The sequence below is a fragment of the Plectropomus leopardus genome, chromosome 9 (assembly GCF_026936395.1).
Source record: "Plectropomus leopardus strain MGB_pleo_1.0 chromosome 9, ASM2693639v1, whole genome shotgun sequence".
NCBI lineage: Eukaryota > Metazoa > Chordata > Actinopteri > Perciformes > Serranidae > Plectropomus > Plectropomus leopardus.
Genome location: NC_142184.1, coordinates 20,957,576 through 20,983,171, shown reverse-complemented (window position 1 = coordinate 20,983,171; position 25,596 = coordinate 20,957,576). Strand labels below are relative to the sequence as shown.

Genomic DNA, 25,596 nt, shown 5'->3' with positions numbered 1-25,596 from the left:
GATGACTAGTTTGATTGATTCAGAGTATGCAACTTAAGTGATGAATGAATCATGAGCGACCAGACAGCCGCAAAAGGCTGCCTGGTGCCCACGCAAAAGAAATCACTGCAAAAGAGGCCATATTTGCAATGTCCAGTAACCCAAGTCGCATCTGGTTATGCAAACACCAGCGTACCAGTGATGTATCAAGGTCTTGAAGCGTTGTCCTGTTTCATAGGAGGAGTTTTCAACTACTGCCCCTTGTAACGCTGTTCTGATGGGCATGTTGGCACTTATAAAGGGTAGGGGAAAAAATAAATGCGATTGGGCCTGAGCCTGCTGTATTCTGATGGTATTCTCTTCCTTTGCTCTTTCCTTTCTCTCAGGTATGTTCCTGGCTGACCTCATTGAGAAGTACTTTGTGTCACCGACGCTGTTCAGGGTGATCAGGTTGGCTCGTATTGGCCGTATCCTGCGTCTGATCAAAGGAGCTAAAGGAATAAGGACTTTACTCTTTGCTCTGATGATGTCACTGCCAGCCCTGTTCAACATCGGCCTACTGCTCTTCCTGGTTATGTTCATCTTTTCCATCTTCGGCATGTCTAACTTTGGCTACGTAAAACACGGAGCAGGAATTGATGACTTGTACAATTTTGAGACCTTTGGAAACAGCATGATCATTTTGTTCATGATCACCACATCGGCTGGATGGGACGGTCTGCTACTGCCAATCCTCAACTACCCACCAGACTGCGATCCCAATTTGGAGAACCCTGGTACATCCGTGAAGGGCGACTGTGGTAACCCCTCAGTGGGAATCTTCTTTTTTGTCATGTATATCATCATTTCTTTCCTAATTGTGGTCAACATGTACATTGCCATCATCCTGGAGAACTTCAGTGTGGCCACAGAGGAAAGTGCCGATCCACTGAGTGAGGACGACTTTGAGACCTTCTACGAGATCTGGGAGAAGTTTGACCCCACTGCCTCTCAGTTCATCACTTTTGCCAAGCTGTCTGACTTTGCTGATGCCCTGGAGCACCCACTCCGTGTGCCAAAGCCCAACACTATAGAACTAATTGCGATGGACATGCCCATGGTGAGCGGCGATCGCATTCACTGCCTGGACATCCTGTTTGCCTTCACAAAGCGAGTGCTTGGTGATAGTGGTGAGTTGGACATGCTGAGGCAACAGATGGAGGAGCGTTTTGTGGCAGCCAACCCCTCCAAGGTGTCGTATGAACCCATCACCACCACTCTCCGCCGCAAACAGGAGGATGTCTCCGCCAGAACTATCCAGAATGCCTACCGCAGCCACCTCATCCGGCGCGGCATCATCTTCAAGCGCCACATTTTTAATAACGACAAGCTTGAGAACGGCGGGACCAACCAAGAGAAGAAGGAGAGCACACCATCCACAGCCTCACTGCCCTCTTACGACAGCGTGACCAAACCCGACAAGGAGAAGCAGGATGAAAACAAGGAGGAATGGGCCAGGAAAGAGAAGGACAAAAACCAAAAAGATGAGTGGGAATCCAAGTGTTAAAGTTCAGTGACTCACAAATTCCAACGAAACACAGCGAGATGAGACTCTGAGCCCAAAACCCAACAAATGTAGAAAAAGTGATCATTTGCAAGTAAGAAAAAAAAACAAACAAAAATATACAAAAAAATGTTTACAGACTCAATATTACTGAGGCAATGTGGTTTCTTATGTCGTCAAAGACAGCTGAACCAAACACAATCAGTTTACCACGGAACTTTGCTGCATAGTGACCAAGTTCATAAAAATGAGGAACAAATACAAAATGACTCGCAGTGTGCTGGCCAATGACACACTTCTTTGGGGACCAACTGCCAAGGCACTGAAATCTCTGCTAGATGATTGAAGAATTGCAAAATCCCTGCCACCACCAAGTGTGGACCCCCCGCAGCAAAGCTCCAATGCTACGGGACTGGATCGCATAGATCCCACTAGAACTGTATTAGCAGTCTAAAGGAGAGTCTGTAACACCGCGTTTACCATCTTTATCAGAACAAAAACAATAATCAAACCAAGCAAGTTTAGCTAGGAAGGAAACACTAGCGAGGGAGGGGGAAACCCAGAACCGTAGACAAAGATTTTTTTTGTTTGTTTGTGCTGAGTATACTTGCATCTTTACATTATTTGAGCAGCAAAAAAGATAACATTTAGCCCATGTCACTAGTCTTTTCATTTCCTCTTTGTTATACTGACATTGAAAAAGACATTTTCTACATGGGCTTTCACACTGACTGGGTCGGGGTCATTAGTCATTGTTTTGACTTGGGCTGAAGGAGACTTGCTCAGGCCGAGTTCCAGGTAAATAATAATTATTGTGCTTGTTCAATGCATAGAAATGACTTGCATGAAGGCATGTTTTGATCAGGAATCATGCATGAGTAATCATAGTCCACAAGACACTAATTCTCAGACCACTGCAGTGGCTTGACTGTAGTTTGAGGCTGTCCACTGGGGAAATTATGAGAACTATAACCAGAAAATGGATAATGATATATAGGATATTGGGGGAATGGTAGTTGTATGATCCTGCCCTTCACTAGCTTTCCTTTTAGACAGATCTTTTGATTCAGCCCGTCATTAAAATTTCAGGTAAATGAAGGGTGTAAGCACTCAGAGGCAAAGTCAGATCACCCAGCAACACGCTAGTTTTTTGGTGCTCTGAATGTTAGTAGTGTAGAAAGAGTGTAGAGTGTGTGAGTGTTAGGAAGCAGGATATCCTCTTGGTGAGGATGCACAGATTTGGAGGGCCACATGCTGAAACAAATCTGGGGCTTACATCTCTTTGTTTACTTACTTCCATCATACAGTCACTTTCCTGTTGCGGCAATGAGAGCAGGTCATGTTTCATGCCAAGGAATCCATAACTGGCACCAGCAAGGGTCTGGCGTACTAACGTGTCAATAGGTATCCCCTATAATGCTGTAGTTCTAGGAGAAGAGACGAAAATGTGGTTTCATATTTTTGATATTGTTTTTGTTTTGGGCTACTGGAAGAAAACTGAGAACATTTAGGTAGATACATTAGACAGTACTCTTAACTGACTGATTCATTTCAGGTTTTGTACTCTGTTAGACCCACATCAGAATTTCCCGACAAGTGATGTCTTAGGCAGTGCTTTTTGGACAATTGAGTTGCCAGCTTTAGAAAAAAAAAGCCTTGAATTCCTTCTCTGATGTCCTTGTGATGCAATCATTCTCAGAAAAGGATCTGATCAGTGAGTGTGACACTGACCATCTGACACAGCAGAGTTAGCAGAGCGTTATCACAAGGACATGCCTTGTCGTGCCTAGCATGTATGGAAGGTGGACTGCCATGAAGGGCTCTGTGGTTTTGACTGTAGAATCAAATGGATTTCGTCTGAGGTTTCAGGAAGGTGGCTGGGTGATAAATAACACAAAACGTGGACCAATAATAAAAAGGTAGAGCCCCTCCCTTCAGGGTTTTTGACTGACTGCCATGAGAACAAGAGAGAAATGGAAGAGCAGAAGAAGAGAATAGTGCTTTGGTCTGAGTCGGAGTGCTGAAAGTCCCATGTTTGTCAGTGTATCATTGTGCTTTTGTGGGACCTCTTAAACACTGTGTGGTGTTGGACCCAGGCTCGCACCATCTTTTCACATACGTGCAGGCTTTCAAGTACTATCACCCGCTTCAAACGTAATTAGCCAGAGATGGAGGCGGAAATGCAAACACTTGCCGAGATTAAACATCAGCAGGCCTCACATCGACGCAGCTATGTTGTATAATAAGCTTTGTGGGTGTTTTTCATACAAAAAAAAAAAAAAAACAACAACCCGAGGCTTTGTCAAATGGTAGACAAAACACAACTGCCTCCTTCAGTGTTCCTGCCATTTCTTTTCTACACAGGAGTGATGGTCCTATTTATAATGGGATGACTGGATGTAAATCTGGCGTCCTTCGTCGCACCACTAATGCCATTTTGGTGTGTTTAACACTGCCTGTACCAGAACCCCCTGTCTGTAATAATAACTGAGGTCTGTTTACAATATGAGGTCTCCGAATCAGTTTGGCTGCTGCACACTGAAACCAAATACATTCCCAATGAGAACCACAGGAGGAGTGAGTAATGCCATCCAATTTACCCATGCTCATCTTGGATGTAATGTTTTAGAATGATACATTCACACTTGAAAGAAAAAGAAAAAAACGAAAAACAAGAAAAAAAAAGACAAAAAAGAAAACACAAAAACATATATATGTACAGTGCAGGCTATGATGTAAATGGCACAATCGCTGAAAAGAACGAACTTTTTGAGAGAAACTATAAATATTGTATTATATTCTTTTATTTTATCGGCATGCTTTGTTGTGTTTTTTGTAAATACGGAATTTTAAAAATGTTACTACTAATAATCAAAAAATGAATAATAACAATAATATAGAATGGCTTCCAGCTATGCCCTTTGTCACATTTGTTACCTTTTGGATTTTTTGAGACACTTTTCACTTTGTTGACGGAAATTGAATGAAATATAGATATTATATAATACAAAAGATATATACATGTATACATATATGTCTATATGTATATACGTAAAACAGAAGAACACTGTTTGTCACATTTGATTTATGTGCAACACGTTCAGTGGATGTCTGAAACTGGTTGTTTTCCAGCACCCTTCTATGTTGGGGAATGGCTCATGTGCTATGTTACTGGAGCTGCTTGCCATGGATTGTAGCCTGATCATGATGAAAGGAAAATGTAACCAGCACATTTCTCACTTACTGTCATATCTCTCACCCTCACTGAGTATACAGGACACACCCACTGTCACGGACACAAACACACACACAGTTGACTGCTCACTGCCCACCAACTTTACCAGTGATCTCTTCCCGGAGGACGTCAGCTGGTGTGACTGACTGCCTCATGCACCCTGAGACAATATCCCCCACCCCCCCGCCCCCCATACCCACACATCAGTGCCATTACAGCTCAACATGCATACAATCATGTACTTGCTTCTCATCCTCACATTTCTTTTATTTAACGGTTTGTTTCTAGTGTTCCACTCAATGGCATGTGCCTTTTTTCTGCTTTTTCTGCGAATTTGGATGTCGATTCCACACTGAAAAAAAACAAAAACAAAGAAAAAAACAAAAAAAAAAACAAAGAAAAAAAACATATTTCCAAACTGTGGTGGGTGTAGGTTTGGGGGTGAGCACAACATTAATCAGGGATGTCGAGTCAGAAATACTGCCGGAGGATCATCCAGACACCCCACTTCATCTTAATATTCAACAGTGTGTGATGTTAAACGGAAAAACAGCTAACTCAAAAAATGTCCTGTTCTTAGTGCTATGTGTGTCACCCACTTGGCTTGTGAAAAAGCAGCTTGCCTTCTATATTTCTGTTTATTTCTTCAATGTTTCTGTTTCCATCTGAAATTTATTTTTGTATCAATATTTGATTATAGGACTCATTCTTTTTTAGCATGGTTTATTATGGGCGTTTTTTCTTTTTGCTGAAAAATTAAAAAGTGCTTTTCAAACTGTTGTTATCATTTGACACCGTGATAAAAGAGGATATACAGTACAATATGATGGTGTGTTGCACAACCACTTGGACTCTTGGTAAGAATATATGAAAGATTGTCTTCATTTGAGCACGAACCTTTTTATTACCAATAAAGCAGCCTTCCAGTTACAACTCGTGTGTTGTTTTTTTCCTTCAGGCTTCTGTGTGTCCACTTTGGTCACCATTTTGTGCCTATTATTTCACTTTTCTGGATGCAACTGAATCACAAAACCTCCTGTGAAATGGAGCTGAGTGGTGCCGTTGTAACAGGGTCGTGAAAGGCAGCCTTTCAAATGTAATGGACTTATTGAATTTGTTAAGAGCCCCGTGTTAACATCCCCCCTCACAGGCACAAGATGGACTACAGCTCCATTATTATGCAGTCCATCTGCATTGTGATGCTCTTGTTTGTGGTCTGCCATAAAGTAAATAGCCTGGAGGTATGATATTACAGTCATCGCCCTCGTAACCTCCCAACCTCACGAGAAAGGGGCTGAAATAGGCACGTTGGGGGATATTGATCTGTTTCTGCTTCTCAGGGGAAGTCAGAAACCCTTTTTGGAGAGCAGCTGGAATTGTATGTAAATGATGCATGTGGTTGTCCCACGCTGAAGGAAAATTCTCCACGGACTACCCTCCCTTTTCCTTTCTCTCCCCTTTCCTTTTTTTGTCACATTACAACATGTTGTCTCCCTGGCTCCTCTCCCTCCCTTTCTGACTCTTCCTCCTCCCCCGCCCTACTTCCATTTTTGGATTTTTTTGTATGATATTTACAAACCTATGTTATCTATTATATGTAGGCAACCTGCTCTTTATCGAGTATCGACCCTGTCTCTGTTTCCCTGGTATGCTCCAGGATGGTTAGGTGAGAGTGCAGTGAGGTGGAGAGAGTGAGGAGGAGAGGCGGGGGGAGGTAAGGAGAAGAGAAGGGGAAGGGAGGTGGTGGAGCACTGCAGTGCAGATAAATTAATGCAGCAGTCGAGGCTGAGTCAGCAGCACACTCCCAGTTTGGCCCAGTGCCTCCATCAGTTTGAGCCCATGCACGGCTGCCTAGGAGACCGGCTCCCACGCTTAAAGAAAAAAAATCACACCAAAAAAAGGACATTTTTAACCCAAAATTAGGCTCGATAACGACATTTAACGCGCCGACGACAGCCGCGCGCTGCAGAGGAGCTGTCCTCGGTGCTGGAGCAGGTACCGGGAGCAGCGAGCATCCTCTGCCCGGCTTTGCCGCTCCTTGGGTGGGGTCGCAGGAAAGATGACAGCGTTATAAACCCAGGCATAAAATGTGTGTTTAGCGTGCGGAAGAGCTCGACCTAATTCTTAGACAGCCACACCTACACTCCCCCTCTCCTCCACCTCCTCCTCTGCTCGCTTTCCTCTCACCTCCCTCCCTCTGAAGCATGTTGCCACAGAGCATGTGGTTTCTCTGTGGGCAGACCTGAACGTGGCTAAATATAACGATTAAACGTGTCACAGTATTCCCTTTGCCATGATTAGCTTTTTAAGGGAGCGGCTTTGGCTTTTTATATACATGATAGGGACACTGAATATTATTAGTGCTTTAACCTTTATCTACATCAGTTTTCTTGTGAGGCGTTCAGACACCTCTCACAAGCTATTTATCCCTTTGAAACCTGAGTAAAATCGTTTGATAACCTTTGAAAACATAATTCAAAATAAAATAGGGGGAAATGTTGAGAGAGCTAAGCTCAAAATTATTATAATGATGTATTATTATGTTATTATTATTATATCATAGGAAAAATGTACCTATTTTATTTTTGTTTAATTTGTGGTTGTATTGGTTTTGTTGGTTTTGGTCTGTTTGTATTATTTTAATTTGACATTTTGGATCCTGCATGAAACATTATTTGTCCTCTTGTTTTAATTTTATCCTAACTCTACCCTAGTTTCATCCAGATTATGTTCAGTAGGACTGTTTGGCTTTCTGTTGTATTGCCTTTTATTTATCCCATTACAGTGACATTATTATTATTATTATTATTATTATTATTATTATTATTATTATTATTATTATTATTATTATTATTATTATATTTCCATTTTTTACTGGTCATTTCATTGCTTGTTTTTTACTTTTCTTTTTTTGCTTGTTTTTTGTTTATTGCAATTTTAAAAAAATCTTGCTCATTTTTGTTCAGTTGCTTATTGCCTTCTCACCATGTTTTTGACAAATATCAAACCTATTTTCTCAGGTTTCAAAGGTTTAATCAGTAATAGGAGCTAAACATCATGTTCAAGGATTCTTTATCCATTGCAATACCATGCTTGGATTACATTTCCCTTCCCTTCCTCTGTGCCATTTTGCTGCATTCCTGCTGCTAAATGTCAGACAAGCAGTAAGTGCGAATAGCCAGCAGTAAAAGGGGGTTTTCCTACTATCTGATCCCCTTTCAACCCTTGACTGAGATCAGAGGGTTGTGTTCTGTGCTCTGCTGGTGTTCCCTCCCTTTTTTTTCCTTCCCTCCCCCAAGTCTCCCTTTCTCCCTGGAGAATCAGACTTAGGAGGGAGGATGGAGCCCAAAGAGGGAGCTCTCCATCATGGCTATGGCCAGAAGCCAAGAGCCCCCACCAAAGCTGCACCCTCATCCAACTCACATTTCTCAATGAGAAATGAGGCAGACACATAACTGACCGCCCCACCAATCCATTCCCAACACACACACACACACACACACACACACACACACACGCACACATACACACACACACACACACATACAGAGAGAGAGAAACCTACACCAGCAGCAGCAGTTTTAGCCTACAGTTTCTCACTACCTACCTAAAATCCACCAACCCCTCCTTTCCTAAATGTTAACTCCATTACTGTATTTTCTGCCTGCCTTATTGCATAACCTCATTGTGCAACAATGTAAATTTGTGTGAACAAAGTGCCTGCTATATGCAGTCTGCACTGCAAAAGGAAACAAAACAGATGCCTTTTCACCCACACACTGCGTTTTTTTTTTTTTTTTTTTTCAGATTTCCCAAATCAATGTGTGCTGAGCCTGAGATGTTTGGCTGTGTGATTTTTTTGATTTTCTGAACAATAGCACCCACCTCTGGTCATCTTTGTAAATGTATGAAATAAGTCCTTTAAAAACAAAACAAAACAAAAACAAAAAAAACCCCAAAACCTGATCACCATTAATTTCCTTTGAATAGCCACAATCTCCAGTGTCAGTACAAAAATATTGCTGCTTTTATTCTAAAATCTCAAATGATTTGAAAATACATTTGTATGCATGACAATATCAAAAGCCGTTCAGGTTAAATCACAATGTATTCAGAGAAAGACCCTGACTTGATTATCTCAAGTTATTTTTTTTTCATCTTGCAACTTATTTATTTATACTAATGCAAAAATCAAAATAAGAGGCAAAAAAATTAAACAAATCAAACTGACATTCTCTGTGAGGTGTCATTATCTAAACATGAAACTGAACATCTTTATATTCTTCTCTTCACTTTGTGCAAAATGTAACTTTAAATTTAAAAAAAATAGAATACACAAACTGACAAATAATTTCTATGTTGCTGCAGAAGATTCATTTTCCGTTTTGCTGCTGGATGATGTAAAGCAGTATTAAGCATTCAGTGCATGCAGCTTGGACTGTTTTAAACTTCTGCTGCAAGGTGGAGCAGGTCGTCATGGCATCTGCAAGTCAAATATGAAGAATTGGATAAAAAAAAACAACAAAACAAAACAAAACAAACAAACAAACAAACAAACAAGAAAACAGATACATTAAATCTAGAATATTTAAACAAGATGTTTCCAGTGGATCAAAAATAACACAGATATGTTCAGTCACTCTACTTTAATGGTAAAAGTGTAAATATTTGACTTATATGACTTCTCAAACGTTTTGACAGTATAAATGGGTATAAAAGGGTATAAATGTTGCTCTTCGGCTCACCTCTCTCGTTTGGTGCTGGCCAGCCATTCCACGAAATCTTTAGCCTTCATCTTATCGAGATAGCGGCTGAGGTCGCTGCTGAAAGTCCCATCTGAATGCCTTTTAAAGTTTTGGATGGTACTTTGTCCTTTTTCCATCTGATATGAATGCCTTCTAAGAAAAGTGGTGTTGGTGAGAGGAAGTTCTTGGATTTACAGTCAGTTTTAGTGCTAAACATTCTGTTGCATATCATACATATTTCATAACGGACTTGAAATATTTATCTATAACAGTATATTTTTTGTATTTTATTTTTTTTACTGTAAAATGATCAAACTTAATTTGCAAATTTACTGAAGATGTAACTTTTTGTCAGATATTTATTTCACAGAATATTTCTATTTTCCTCAATCATACAAAATATATCTAATCATACAAAATTGTGCAGTTAGAGACTGAATACACACCTTGCGGGTCTGTTTTTATCCACAAGCATCTCTGTATTTCTTGGACAGAGAAACAGAACCAACATACACCACACATGCAGGCTCATCCTCAGGTCACCTGGTCAACGTATCACCAAGAGCACAAACACGCTGTTTGTCTTACCAAATTAGATTAAAGCACATTGTATACCTTAAAATGGGCTAAGTCTGAATGAAAAAACTTACCTTTGACACGTGTCCACAAGAATGCTGTACTTGTTTGTCTTGAGCACATTCAGTGTTATACTGATGAAGCCAAAGACGAGTCCCTCTACGCCTTAAAACAACATACAGCTTGAAGATAAACCAGGAGTGTAAGAAATGATATTTGTGTCACTTTATAAAGACAGCAGGTGTTCCAGTGTGGCACACACTTTAGGTCACCTTGGTGGTAGAGTCCACAGATGGTGACACTCTTCCTCATTAGGGTGGTCGGGATCATAGCTTGTATGAGCTAGGATGACGTGTGACATGTGTTCGCCACAGAGTTCAGAGGTCAGAGCCTGTTATTCAGACAGTAGCAGGTGTGAAGAAATGTTGTTCTGGTATCTGATGTCAAGAAAATGACTCTTAAAGTGCAATATTCCCTCCTTTAATATTTGAAATCTCGGTCATTGAGTGTATTTAGCTGCAGTGTCTTCCAGGACTCCATGCTAAAATGTGGATGGAAATGTAGATATTCAGTTCTGTGAGTTGCAACTTTGGTGAGATCCTTTAATAAAAGCATAAAAGCTGATAATGATGGACATATATTGTAAGTAGTTTTAATGCTTCTGTCATTCTAGTTATTAATTAGCTGTATTGATGAACTGCAACATATTGCTTTCTATTTTTTTCCCATAGATTTCATTATCTGATGTTTTGTTGCATAGGACAAAATATGAAGCAAATTCAAAGGTACTCAAGTGGGAAACTTAGATCAGCCTCACCTGCCATAAAGGTGACTGCATCCACCACAAATGGCAGAAACCCCTATGCTTCTTGGCCATCAGTCCCCTTTAATCCCCTTTAATGTAGTTTTCCTGAATTTTTGAATTTCTTCTCCTCTACTGGCATAATCTCACCTGCACATTTATCCAATCAACAGTCAGGTTTTAGTTTGCTCATAATGACACAAACAGGTTTTTTTTCTGCATCTGTAAAGTAATTTGACACATGTAAGAGATAATTCAGAGTTGACTGAAGTGAGTTTCAAATATTAGACCAAATAGGGGAATATCAATCAACACACAATTTAACATTCCAGTGTGTAGGATTGAGGGATATAGGTAAAAATTAAAAAATATAATAATTATGTTTACCTTGGTGTCTAATCACCTGAAAATAACCTCAGAATGAGACATTTATATCTACATAAGAAGCAGGTTCTCCAACAAATCATAAAATAAATAAATAAATACATAAAAAATACAGAAATGATCTCTCTCTGAATTCTGCATATTTTGAAATACTGGGACAGAAACAATTATACATTTATTTTATGAACGCATATATGTAAAATTCTTCTGGACTGATATTGAACAACAATGAACATTCAAGAAATTCTAACTGGAGTTTTAGTTGTGTGCAGTCTGTGATCCTCACCTCTAGATGCCACTAAGTTCCCCTAAACCTTAAACACTGTTTTTTTACACGGACAAACACAAACCAAGGCACCGTCTTCAGTTACAGGCGACATTATCGCATCATTCAGAAATCCTCTCCAATGGCATGTTTACTTGCATACATGCAACTTTTTACATGTACAACGGCATATTGTAAGCACGTGTAGCTTGTAAATGATCACAATTTGCTGCGCACGAATCAGTTTTTATGTGCGCAAAAAACAACCAGGAAGGACACTGACAAGCCCGCAACCACCGCGCACAGGTAGCTAATTTACACACTGTACACACTTTGAAGAGTAACTGTATAAGCTATTTATGATTTCTGTTTACTTTAGCTGTTGTAGGAAACATTACGAGTTGTTCTGAGGTAGGTACACCTAAGATTATGTCTTTAACTTAAGACAGGGCAATGTTAGTAGGAGGGAAATAATGCTACAGCTAGTCAGCTAGCACTGTTAACTTCGGTGAACTTGCTAGCTAACGTGATGCTGGAGTAACGTTAGCTAGTGTTAATGTAAACAAAGTTTGTAAAGCGACCATTACATGTCCAATATCGCCTTTGTCGGCGTTAACATTTAACGTTAAGATATTGAAAGTGAGAATATTACAGCGAGTAACCATGTCGCTCCCACATTTTAACTAGCCAGGTCGAAAAACATGTACGTTTGTGAGTGTTGTAGCTAATGCCGGTGAAAAAATCTGCTAGCCTCGATGAATTGATTAAGCTAACGCTAAAGGTGTTTGACGTGTTGTGGCTAATTTAAAGCATTTCACTTATCAGCCATGAAAAGGATGAACAAACCAGCAGAATAATAACAAAGTAATGTAATACGGATAAAGCTTTAGTTTCGATCTAAAAAAGATTAACTTCAGCCTGTTTATTGATTAGTCAGTAACTGATGAATGTTTTGCATTTGCGCTTAAATGTCATCTGTCCTTTGGATCAAGTTTAGCCAAATGAGAAGATTTGTTGATTTTGTCTTTGTAAGAACTCTGTAGGAACAAAACGTCTTGAGTCATTTCCGAGGAGCTGATAGACATGTTCACTATTTTTCTAAGCAAGCCGTAAAATCGTGAAAAACGAGTGCAAATCGCTTTTGAAAATACTCGTTATTTGCGGGTCGATTTTGGTCCTGGCAGGTGATCAACTGATGTTACCCAAGTAAAGTGGACTCAACTCGACTGGATGGGGATGCAGGTATTTAATTTGTTGTGTAATTTAAAAATAGACTGGTGTGTGTTATTGTGAAGGAATATTTGATCATTTAAGACATTTGACCGTGCTTGCATTGTGGTGAATGAATGAATTACATTTTTATTGTTGTGTCTTGCATATAGCTATGCCCAGCCCACATGGGCCAGAAGATGCCACAAATTCAAAAAAGCCAGGTTTATAGTGCTGCATGCACGTTTCCAAACAATAGTGAAACTCCAATAAGTAGTGAAGCACCTTTAGTGTCTTTTACAATCAAATCTTCAGACATTCATTGTCAACTACAGCATTAAAAAAACACATATTGTATTGTACTGAGGAATCGGAATGAATACTAATTAAATAATCTAAATTTCCTTATTTTCCAGGCAAAGTAAGTAAGCTTAAACGCATTCAAATAAGCAGCCAATTTTTGCCAATCTGTACACCAGAAGATATTTACTCTGTTGCTGTTGTATAACTTTTAGGAACATTTCAGAGGATATTATTTGAATGATATATTGATGGTTACAAAATGTTTTAGGTTAAGAACCCCCCCCTCAGACCTGATCCTGTGCCCCAGTGGAGGAGTGCTGTGAATGTTTCAGGACAGCGCATTAATGGACAGGTCAGGATGTTCAGCACAGTGCAGAAATGGGATGACATTCCCTCTTTGGCCTCCAAGAAGTTTACTCAACACAGCTGAACCATGTACCAAGGTAAGAAGACGCTAATCACAGCCTAGCTCAATTTGTTTATGTTTCGGTGCTTTACATCTTACTCTTCACAAGTTTACATTCAAAACAGAAGACAAATCAGGTGCCATATTTCAGTTTTAATAGTTTTTTTTTCAGATTTTAACAGAGCTTGACCATTTTAGTATTATTGTGTCATGGTTTGTTTGTATTTTGTTAAAATTACATTGTATAGTCCGATGAGAAGTCGCAGAGAGTTAAAATGACCTAATTTACTCTGCCAGTGATCTGTGTTTCTTGAGTGGGTAACTTATTTTGTTATTTTTTCCCTCAAACATTTGTCACTCTTCAGTAAAGTTGTTCTATTTTTGATGGTTGAAAATGACCTCTCTGACTTGTATGACTTTCCTGTTAAAAACAGACAACTCACTTCAAAAACAGTATAAGATTATATTCTCTTCCATGTTCACAGCTGGACAGAGGTCAGCCTGTGAGGGCGGTTGCTACACCTGACTGCTCACCTTGAAAACTGACCTTCTCCATCTCAAGGTATGATTTTTTTCATTGTCCCCAACAGCTGAAACCTTCAACTTGGTCTTGTTTTAAGAGTTTGCATTTGTTCAGATCCTGTCATAGTCAATTCTGTCTGGTGAACAACTCCAACAACTAAACAACACCAGCAGGTGGTGGAAATAGACTGCCAGCCACAAATTATTCTCTAACTGAAGACGGTCACTTCTTTACTTCGTTAATGGGGTAGACTTTATAGATATTTTAATTTTGGGTTTAATGCTTGCCTGTTTCTGTGTGCAACGTACTTCTAGGCTTTGGCCACTAGGTGTCAGGCTTGTCCACAGCACTGCAGTGAGGTCAGCTGCACATTTTGAGGAGCCTCTCAGTGTAACCTCCACTGTGGAGTTGCTAAACCTTTTATAGACCAAGGTCTCAAATTCTTGCAACTGCAGCAATTTCAACAACTTGTCACGTTTTTGTCAAATTTATCAGTTATATTCTGTTTTCAAGGACATGGAGAGAGCTGCAGATGGATTATACAAAAGTGTTGATAAATTTCAACAATTAATTTACTTTGTCAAAAGAAAGAAGACAAATTATTTCCGACAATCGTGTCCACTTTTCAAGCAACCCAATGTAGGTCCTAAATCTGAAGCATGAGTCCCTGTAGTCTAAAAGGTTTGAAGACCTACTTAGTGTGTTGATTGTTATTTGGACATTTTGATGTGGAGCTGCAATGAGTAATCATTTAGTTTTATTTATTAAATAATTTTCCAACTAATTTGATAATTAATTGGTTTGAGTAACTTTTTTTTTTTTTTTTTGAGACAAAATTCTTTGATTACAGCGTCTTAAATGTCAATGTTTTCTGGTTTCTTCACTCCTCTATGACAATAAACTGAATATATTTGGGTTTTGGACCAAAAAAAAAGACATTTTAGAAAGTCATTTTGAGCTATGGGAAACACAGATTTACATTTTTTGCCATTTATGGAAATTTCATGTTTCAAACAAGTAATCGATTAGTTAGGAAAATTGTTAGTTGCAGCCCTTTTTTGATGCCTGACACAAATCAAATATTTGAACAGTTTGCTCTGTTAAAGAAGCTCTGATAGCATGTTGGCATGTTGCAGTCATATAGTATTAATGCAGAATGTTCTGGATCCACCTCTTGCGCGCTATTCTCCTCCAACATTACCCCTGGGGCAGAGGGGTATAAATGTTTGAGTCTATATTCAATATATTTTATCACTAACAGAAGATAGGGAATTCATTGCAGGGATCATGTAGCTGAGGGTCATGCTTACAGGGGCTGCACTGCTGTTTTCTCTGCGGCTGCTTGATAACTTGGTGCTGATTGATACATTAATATTGCATTGATCCGTGCCTTTTCTTTCACACGGGGGCACTTCTTTACATCGCATCATGTTAAAGCCTGTTAAACATCAGAGTGTCCCCAGGAGTCTAGTTTCACTTTGTGCTTGATCTGGTACATTGAGTTCATTTCCTGGAAAAATTCTGATAGTAATCTTGCCTTTTCTCATTCTTCTAAGCTATATGTGAATGAAAAAGACCTGAAGAATGTATCTAGTATCATGGTGGATGTTACATAACATGTAAGGCCAGTTTACATTGAAGAGAAGCTCCCACACAGAGCCCTTTTATGGATCTTGCCGCACAAGGTGTTGTGTGTGAATCACAGTGGACGCTACACATTAGACACTTAACCTGCAACAACCAACGCCTTTCTCTGGTGAGGCATAGCAGGTCTTGGAAACACCACAGGAGGCAAAACAATAAGGCTATCACCTATAAACATCACGACCGAGGGCAGCGGTTTAGCCTGAGATTTTTTCCTTCCATTTATTTGGGCTGTTAATGATAGGCTATCAGATTCCTATCTCCCTTTCCTGCTCTCCCCTCCTCTGCTCCCTGCTGTAGCCTGGAGGACTGTTTTGGCGAGCATCTGGAGGCAGGCTGCTGAATGGACTCCATTCTTGCAGGGCCCTGTGCTCCAGCGAGCGCACTCGGGGCATGGACGCTCGGCCACATCTGACAGAAGAGACAGAGCTGGTAGTGGGGGGTGGGGAGGAGGGAGAAATGAAACGAAGCCTGCAAGAACACGGCAGCTCACAATAGTTTTTCTCTCAGCGCATTATTTGCTTCCATGCAATGTTTTTGCCTCTCATTTTCCTTTCCTCAGTCTCTTGCCTTCTTCCTTTTTCCTGCAAATGGAAAGAAAAGGCAGGCCTGGTGGTCCTCTGCCATCTTAGACCAGAACAGGAGGAGTGTGATTTCTGTCTTCCTCATAATTTAAAGGAATATGTTGCTGATTTTCATTCAGCTATGTATTAAAACAAAATGATTAGTATATGTAAATGAACTGTGAACTGAACTCCATCTTATCATCACCCACATCTTTTTGCTCAAAGTACAGCTCAAGTACATCAGATTTTTATTGGCTTCAGGGCTGTTGCTTGAACTACACATTATACTTCTGCATTTTAATATGCCCGCCACCATGGACACAAAGAGTTGTAAGCGGATCAATAGAGACAGCTGCTTCTCTCTGTTTGTCTCTCTCTCTCAAATGCAGACTAAACTGTAAAAGTAGGCAGTGCTGATCAAATACAAACTAAGATTCTATTATTTTATTGCCTGTTTCTCACCAAAAATGCTTTCAGAAACATATTTTATCTTACCATTAAACTACAGTTTAAGAGAGTTTGTTACCAGCCAGCTGCTATGTTATTTTCGGTGTAAAAATGGTCGAGCTTGCATTATGTCATTGACCAGCAGGAGCATTTATTGGTCCGATTTGGTGAAGTGCATTCTGGTAATTGAAGGTTTTCTAGCTCTAGAGCAAAAGCAAATACCACAGGCCTTTCGCTGTGTTTTCTCTGGTCATTTAGCGCCAATTTTAAAAGTATTTGTGTCTTTTTGCATAGACAGTCAAGTTTTATGGAAATACTATCTCTCTAGCAGTGAAATACTTCTGCACCTTTTCTCTGCAGGGGGAATAGGTGGAGGGGGTGGTGTAGCAGTCAACTTGGGTTTATATGGTTGTGGAGCAGCTGAGGAAGTCTATTTACAGCAGTTTTCAAGGATGCTTGTGGACAACTGTGGTCTCAAACCTCAGCCGCCAAGTGATTGCCTCGCACTCTTTCATAGCTTCATGTCATTTTCATGCATCATCTTCATGAAGTTCACACTGACTTTTAAAGAAGAGGAGTAATTTATTGGTTCAGTCTTTATAATTTGAGGATTTGAAAACATCTGTCTGTCTTGACAAGTGCGGGAAGAGATTTAGTTAGAAATAGTTCACTCAGTTTCATTCATTCCCAACACTCCATGTACATGGCAGTAATCTTTTTTGGGTTTTTGAGGCAGTCAGTCAGAAGTAAAATCCTCTCGTAATATAAAACTGACTGATCGTCTGAATTTGCTTTGAAGACTTGCACACTTCCTTTCCTATTGATTGTGTGGCTGTGAATCTGGTTCATCTCGCTGGTTCAGATGTTGGATCAATGTGTTTGTCTCTGTGTAGGGAGACTCTGGCTCGGGCCGGAGCTGATCTGTAGAAGGTAATGGGATTATAAGTGTCTGGCAGAGAGGAGGAGCGGTAATGAAATGAAGGGCCAGAGCTGTCAGAGCGAGAGATTTTAACTGACAGCCACCCGCATCAGAGGGTACACACCATGCAGCGTGTCGTTTGTGTATATTTTTCACACGTGTGGGAACGTGTGCATATGATTACACGTGTTTATGCCCATGCAGACGCGTCACTCTCGCAGTCATTGCTCCTGCTGACAGCAGGACGAGATCACAGGAGGAGTAAGTGTTTGCTAACTGTCATTAGCTCTGTGAGGTTGTAGCTCTGCCGCAGTGATAGATGGAAACCTCAGCATGACAGCATAACTGCAGTGTGTTACAGCAGCGAAGGCGTGACCAGCTCCTGCGTTTCCGACTCTGCTGATAGTTCTTATCTCAGAAGGCAGAGAAATAGGGTAATGCTGTCTGCAGCTGTCAAAACAGTCATTCTCTCTCTCTGTCTGTTTACTTGACGCATGTTCCAGGGAGATAGAGCAGAGCTAAGCTGTAAGAAAGAGGTTATGGATTGTCATAGTACAATTTGTGCTGGACTCTGGTAGGAGGGGGTGACCATTTGGGTCATCGAAAACTAAAAAAAAAAAAATAAATAAATAAGCATTTCATCTTGTTTTCATATCATATTTCTCCCTAATCGTTGCAAATTCTCTCCTGACCATTCTGTGAGTCGCCCTCCTTCTGTCCACGCTTGGAAATCATCATATCGGTGCATAAGCCCTATATGTATCCTATTGTGATTTGATTTGGACAGCAGAATTGACAGATTAGACTTAAATCCGCCCAAGTAGATTATCCACTCATCTCTAAAGCTCATGCATTGAGGGTTCCTCATAATTGCCGCTTGTGGTTTAGGGGGCAGGAGTGCCCAGCTTACCCACAATCAGGAGGACAGGACCGATCTGCTCCCACAATGCCATCCCATGTTTGCTTATTAAAAGTGCGATTGACCCCGGTTTTTCCCCGTGCGCCTCTTCCCATTGTGTTCTGTCTGATTGATGTTGACTGGGGTCACCTAAGCCCATGCAGAGGATCACGGCACAGTGTGCGGGGGGCTAAATGTTTACATGAATTCATTTGACTTTACCCAGGGGTCTGCTGGCCCAATCCAGGGTCGTCCTGTGGACGGGCAGACAAGGCCATATGTCATGCTTTACTTCACCACTGGCTTGAAGGTCAGACCCACCAGGTTATGGAGGCTAGTTAGGAAGAATAAATACTCTTTGTGGGCGGGTCTTGTCCTTGTGTTTTGGCTCCGAGCTTTCAGCTGTGACACCAGACGGGGCTTTTAACATGAGTGGGTTGAGAAACATGTATGACACTAATGTTGCTCCTCCGTTGACACTAACCTGACAGGCATGTCAGAAAATTATGGCCCTGCATTGTGCACACAGTGTTTCAGTTATGCACTTATTTGGAGCCAAGTGTGACAGTGAAGAACATAAATGAGCAAATGGTAATTAGTTGAGCTTGAAAAAGAAATAAAAATAGCCTTAGGGATAAAAAGTTAAGACTATGGAAACAACAGGACTGACACAAACTGAACTGTTTTCGGCAGTGAGGGCAGAGGTGAAAAGTTGGTAGATGATCCACTGTCACTTACAAACATGCAAACACAAATGCATTTGTACAAGAAAAATAACTGAAGAAAGTCTTGTCAGCTATGACTAAATGCCATGTTATGCTTAGTACAGCCACATTGTTTAGTCGTTTAATGAATCAGTTGATCGATAGAAAATTAATGGTAAACTTTTGAAAAACATTTTAGTATTTTTTTGAAGAAAAAAGCCAAACATTTGCTGGTTTTGTGCTTCTTAAATGTGAGAATTTGATGCTTTTTGTTGTCGTACATAGTAATAAACTGAATAGTTTGGGATTTTTGGATAAAGGCGTCACCTTAGGCTCTGGGAAATTATGCAGGGCATGTTTCACTATTTTCTGATATTTTGTTGAAAAAACAATTAACTGATGGATAGAGAAAATAATAGGCAGATTAATTGATAATGACAGTAATTGTCATTGTATAGGGAGAGACTTGATGTTTTGCACCCGATTGTTCACCTATAAAGTCAAATAGTAAATATACTATATGTTGCTTCAATAGAGCACGCTACAGATTTAACATTGCACTCTTGTAATATTGTCAAACTCACAATATAAGCAGTAAAACAAAAAAGCTAAATATTGACAGAGCAGAATCAGGAATGTTGTCTTTTATATTTCACATATTCTTCTTCAAAACCCAGCACCTTCATTACCCATAATACAACTTGACTGTCAAAAGATTTGGGTGTGTTATGCCAGTAGTGGCTAATGTAGCTCCAGCCTCATGCAGAGATGAGGATTACAGAGGTCTGGTAACCTCACTTCTTTCTAATTCCACACCACCAGAGCCTCAAAGTTGTGGTCTTCAAGCCAGGCCGACTTTTGGATTTTTGGTTGTGACTTTTGGTTGTTATGGCTCCCCTCTGGAGCCATAACAACCATGTTTTTTACACATGAAATGTTACCACCTAGAGGTCTGTAAATACAAAGTCCTGCAGAAATGTATATCAGTCTACTTACATGTGGAGCTGCAAGTGTATTGTTCATAATGACCTGGCACTGGGGTGTCCGGTGGCTCAGTGGCCAGAGCAGGCGCCCCATGTACGGAGGTTGTGTTCCTATCTGCAGCGGCGGCAGGCTCGATTCCGGCCTTGGCCCTTTGCTGCATGTCGCCCCCCCGTCTTTCATGCTAAGTCTTTCCTATACATTAAAGGCATAAAAGCCCCAAAAAATAATCTTGAAAAAAAAAATTATAATAATGACCTGGCACTGTCTCCCACTAGAGGCAAAGTTGATGATTTTGTGCTGATGCGGTGTTTAGCTGGGGGTCAGTGCAGCAGGGCTGATTTTTCGGGTGTTGCAGCAGTAGCAACTGCTCAGCACTGTTATAATTCACCAAATGATTTAACAGCCGACCATTGATCCACCTGGTAAACATTCATTGCTTCCAAACAGATTTTCCACTCTGTTAAAAGATCTCTTTCTCTCTCTTTGACGCTCTCTCATGCTTATGCATTGGAATGCGAGTGTGTGTGTGGTGTGTGTTTTTGAAATGAATGTTAACAGGCGGGTGGGGGTGGGGTAACTGATTGGAGTCTGAGTGAGCGAGTGTTGGTAGAATGTGGTTACCACTAAGAGAAGAATAGGACAGAGAGCAGACAGTGTGGTGGTAAGGCATAGGAATGAAGGATTGTCTGCTATTTCTCTCACCCATTAACCAGACACGGCCATTGTTGTACTCACTTCCCACTGGCACAGTGTTGCTGTGACTGACAGCCCGACAGGCCGCCTCTGTAGGTCTGCCACATGGTGGGCCGTTGAATGGGGAATGCAAAACGTCACTGCTTTGTAAAAACAGCTTACCTCAACTCTTTATGTTGCGAAAAGCTTTCACCTGCGCTTCACTTAACACTTTAGTAATTGCCTTTGCTTCACAGCCCCGAGGCCAAAATAATGTGTGCTATTTTTCTCACAGCAACAAAGGCAATTGATCTTATTTTTATTGATTTCTAAGTTGGTGAATGTCAGATTTCATGTACTGGTCTAAGTGACTTATGTTGTACAAGTGAGTTTCTTTTTTGTGCACACATACAGCTGCTCTTTAGTAATCATTTTACACACACACACACACACACACACAGACATACACACACTATGGTAAGTGCGGTATCATGAATGACAGGCCGGTGGGAGCACCAGTGTCTTGTAAGGATAAGTTTTGGCACCACACTGAGAGCCCATCCTGAGAACCAAATCCCCACCTTGAGAGTCTCTGTACACACCCTCTGTGCACGGTCAGGACGGTGGCGGGGAACGTGATGTGCGAGACGAGGCATTTTGAACGACTCTCACAGGCGGAGGCCATCTCATGGAATTCCAGAGCCGGAGCAGGAGGCAGAGAGGAGGCTGCTGGGAAACAATGGCCAGGGACATCTGTCATGCGTGGCTGCACTCCCCTTTGCTTACAATGGGTCCGGGGGACCAGCCAGTGGTGGCTTTCTTTTCTCTCCCCTCCTTTCCGGGGACACTTCTGGCCCTTACAATGGGCCTTTTGTCCCCTCCCCGCTTTTTGCCGTTTAACCCTTCGAGTCTGCTCCTTTTTCTGCCTCTTCTTTCTGTCTCCACTAGAAAACAAAACATGGTTGAAACCGCGACTATTCATTCACCTCCCTCTGCTTCTGTTTTTCATTATGACTTTTGGCTCTGTCTCTAGTTGTGCGCTGCGCTCTTTGCATGAATGTGTTGGGACTCTCTTTATGTGTGGCGTGCATTTGTTGGAGAAATGAGAGACGCAGGATGGAAATGATTTCTGCACTCCTCATCCTGTTCTGTATATGGCATCTGTGTCCAAAGTTTGGCTCAGACTGATTTTAAACATCCCGCGGCTTGTCTATCCAATATAATTTATAATTAATCTAACAAGATCACTTGGCATTTTTTTCTTTCACATCATGATAGCAGGACAGTCGTACAGTTTTATACATGCACCAAGAAAGAACTACGCAGGCAGAGCTATTGTGTTTTCATAGACAGACCGTAAACAAGCAAACGAAAAATTGCCTAACACGAGATATCTCCTGCTAGGTAGCAGATATGGCCACAGCAAAGAAGTGTTAAGTCTAGAAAAATCAGTGAAAAGTTTAATACTTGTTTATTTAAAGATTAAACACACTTGTGTCATTTGTATGTGAGTTTTTTAAAAAATAATAACCCATATGATGTGAGAAGTAGCTGGCCCTGAGGTATTTTCACATCATCTAATCTGGCCTCCACTCAAAAAAAGTTTGGACACCCCTGGTATATGGAAATAAGATAAAAGCCACATGGTTTGGTAGACACTTCAACCAATCATATTTTGCCACATGTGAGTCCATTGGCCTCAGTGCAACGTAGCAGTAGCCTCTGGCACTTGAGACAAAATCCCAGCTCAGTATGCTCCTTAACCTCAACGGTGTCCTCTTCCCACCAGCATCATTGTTTTTCAGCCAGGTAGCCACGTTTCCAGGAAGCCAGAACACTAAGAGTTTGTTATCACACTCTTACTGCCCGTTGATGTGAAACAAATCACTTCCCCTGTGTGATACCTGGCAGTGTGGTGAGCAGTCTGCGCATGAGTGACAGGAGTTTAGGGACTGTGAGTTTCTACTCAGTAACATTGATTATCAAACCCATGATGATGTTAGGACTGCAGCTCTGCACTGGCTAGAATGTAATTATACTTGGATCCTTGGAGCTGTCTCTTTCTCAGTGTTTTCAACACTCATCAGCCTGATGTAAATTGCAAATTGATTTTTTCCCCAGCCTCTCATTCTTAAGGACTTAAGGGGTTCAAGCTGGTCTGCAATTGATTGGTCAGATTGCAATTTATTATTGCTGTCAGCAACAAGACTTTTCAAGGGGAAACTTGGCAGTCCACTGGGTAAACTGAACTCATCACCTCTCGAGTGCCAGCTTGACAAAGCAGAAACCAGCAAGACTAATATCTCTGCTCAAAATCCCCTGTAGCATAATTTGGGTTGACTAAACATGTTTGCTGCCCTGCTTTGCGGAAGAGCAGCCTTGAAAAGTTTCCAAGCTAGGTGTATTTAGGGGGTAGAGATTCCACAGCATCTATCACAGATCTAATTTACAGCCCCCGGCGCTTGTGAGTCCGCTCTCATGCTTCAAACGGCACCATAATGGACTGACTGGCATGCTGGACTGCTGTGTCCTGTCCTGGCAGCTAATTGCTGCCAGCTGCCGGGGGTCGGGGAACAAAAGGCTGTTTGAAAAGGTGATCCGTTGATTGGAGAAGCTGTCCACCCTCCTTTTTTAATGGGATGTGCATCACATGAGATGTGGCATCTGTGTACAGTGCTGCCTCGTTCTCACACACACGTCCCCGGGGCCCAGTGCACTGTAACACCAGCCCATCTGTGTTGTGTGAGTGGGGAGCCAAATGAACTCAGAGTGAACAACAGGGCAGAGTGTGCCTGAGAAAGGTGAAGGTGGTGCAGGTCATTTCATGTGGTTGGACAGAGTTGCTGTGAGGTGTTTTTTATATTTTTTATCAGGGCTGATTCTTGCCTTGACATTTTTGCAGTCATTTTATTACATAGGAGGATTATGTTAATATTCTCAGCACCTGATGAAAGCAGCTACATGCATTTGGGGCCGTCTTATCTTGGTTCTCAATCTTTTCACTGGTGCACATAACCTTTTAACGAGCTCTAAGTGAAGGTGGAGGGGTTGTAGGAAGCAAAGGTTTCATGTGAGTGGCTGAGTCTGAGCATGTGTTGATATGGGCGCATGTCTTGTTGGAGATAACATTCTTGTCTTTTCTCTGTCAGCATAAATATTTAAGTTAACCTGTCAGTGGTGCGCCCTCCCTCCTGGTGCTCTCCCGAAAGAGGGAGAGAAAGAGGAGAAAAAAGGCAGAGAGAGAAAAAGATAAAGGCCCTTGACTGATGGCTGTCTGTCAGCAGGGCTGTACTCTGTGGCTATAACCAGGACCTCTCACATACAGACAGATCCTCTGTGTGTGTGTGTGTGTGTGTGTGTGTGTGTGTGTGTGTGTGTGTGTGTGTGTGTGTGTGTGTGTGTGTATGTGTGTGCGCGTGCGTGCGTGTGCACGTTTGACACCTCTCCGAGCTGTCTGTCTGATCGAACGGCCCTCCAGGCGTCCTGTTATGACAGCTCCCTTTCCGCCTTGAGAGACCTGATCTTGGGCGTGTTCTGACAGGGCGGCCGCTTGGAATAGCTCTGATGAGAGGCAAGTGCAGACCTTTATCATTCTGCTGCTGTTCCCTGTCACTCTTGCTTTCTGTCTTTGTTTGTGTGTGTGTGTTTGTGTGTGTGTGCTCTCAGCTGTTGGTTTATCTGGTGTAAGTGGTGATACCCTCTACAAAAATTACTGTAACATAACTATAACAATAAAAGTGTGTTTACACAGTAACAATGTTTACATGCACACATGTATTTAGATGGTAGATAAGCTGCAGTTAAATGACGTGATTTACTTTGATATTTACCAGCATGTTAGAGTATGGGATTAGGATGATTTGCCAAAAGAAAAGGATTATGTCTGTAAGTTGTTTTGCAGTACTGCAAAACTACAGTAGTGGAATGCAAGAGGGCTTGCTTATACATTATGTTTTTAAGATATGTACCCTGCAAAGGAATATTTATAGTGGTTGAATTATCCTGGTGAACTAAACTTAACTGTCACTGACAGCTTTTTTACACACATACACACACACATACACTCCTATTGTATGTAATGTGACATAAATCACTGAAACAGGTTTCAGGATAAAAACGAGCATTAGGATAAAAGCAAGCAGTGGCCTCTTTTATAAAGACTGAAAGAACATAAAGTATAACATTTAAGAAAATATTTTAAATAAATTTGTGTCAACAAGGAAAAAAAAACGTGGGGACATTAGCTGGGGAAGGCATTTCCCTGCTTCTTGCTCTTACCAATAGCCTGACATCAAGTAATGGAGCTAAAATGAAGTCTCATTATTATGGTGCCTTTGCTTTTTTACACAGAACCGCGCAAGGCATCATACCACCTCAGCGTCTGTTTTTAGACAGCATGCTGGCACTCTAGAAGTAAAAGAGGTGTAATGGGCCTGATATGTATCACAACAGCGTTTGTCTCCAGTGTGATATATAACATATGCGTCAGGCAGCACTTTCTAAGCAATAATAATGACATAACTTACTATTGTTTTACCAATTTGCAGACATTGTTTGCTGTTGTCTTGAAGTAGCTGCAAACTGCTGCTAGCTGTTTCTCAAATCCTCCGTCAGTGCGCTGCAAACATAGCACATGTTGAATCAGCACAGTTACTGCCTCTGCTGCCGGCATTAAGGCAAGGCAACTCAGTGTCCCCTCGTTCTGTGATTGCACCTTCACTAACAGCAAGACATTCCCGCCTTAAACAGTCAGTGTGAAAGGGACTTCATCGGAGTAATTCTGTTAATGTGA

General features: G+C 41.2%; 3 protein-coding genes across 9 annotated transcripts in view; 2 read left to right on the top strand and 1 right to left on the bottom strand.

Moving 5' to 3' along the window:
• scn8aa (sodium channel, voltage gated, type VIII, alpha subunit a) overlaps positions 1-5,690 on the top strand; it is a 63,513-nt gene extending 57,823 nt beyond the window's left edge. For all 6 annotated transcript variants that reach the window (XM_088082203.1, XM_042491425.2, XM_042491427.2 and 3 more), the window contains exon 27: positions 366-5,690. In XM_088082203.1, coding sequence (XP_087938329.1) covers positions 366-1,525 — 1,160 coding nt within the window. In that variant the 3' untranslated portion in view covers positions 1,526-5,690. The remainder of the gene's footprint in view (positions 1-365) is intronic.
• A 3,307-nt stretch (positions 5,691-8,997) lies between these two features.
• On the bottom strand, positions 8,998-10,405 carry LOC148188735 (uncharacterized). Its single transcript, XM_088081480.1, has 4 exons — positions 10,153-10,405; positions 9,949-10,045; positions 9,503-9,655; positions 8,998-9,240 (listed from the first exon to the last, which is right to left on the bottom strand). The coding sequence occupies exons 1-4, from the start codon at positions 10,199-10,201 to the stop codon at positions 9,201-9,203; spliced, it is 339 nt and encodes a 112-aa protein (XP_087937606.1). The 5' UTR covers positions 10,202-10,405; the 3' UTR covers positions 8,998-9,200.
• Positions 10,406-11,581: 1,176 nt separating this feature from the next.
• fignl2 (fidgetin like 2) overlaps positions 11,582-25,596 on the top strand; it is a 57,526-nt gene continuing 43,511 nt past the window's right edge. Inside the window, exons 1-4 of one of the 2 annotated variants that reach the window (XM_088082202.1) lie at positions 11,582-11,835; positions 12,714-12,771; positions 13,310-13,484; positions 13,933-14,009. The gene's annotated coding sequence lies outside the window, so the exon portion shown is untranslated. Of the gene's footprint in view, positions 11,836-12,713; positions 12,772-13,309; positions 13,485-13,932; positions 14,010-25,596 lie in introns of those variants that run through there. The other variant, XM_088082201.1, reaches the window with a different exon arrangement.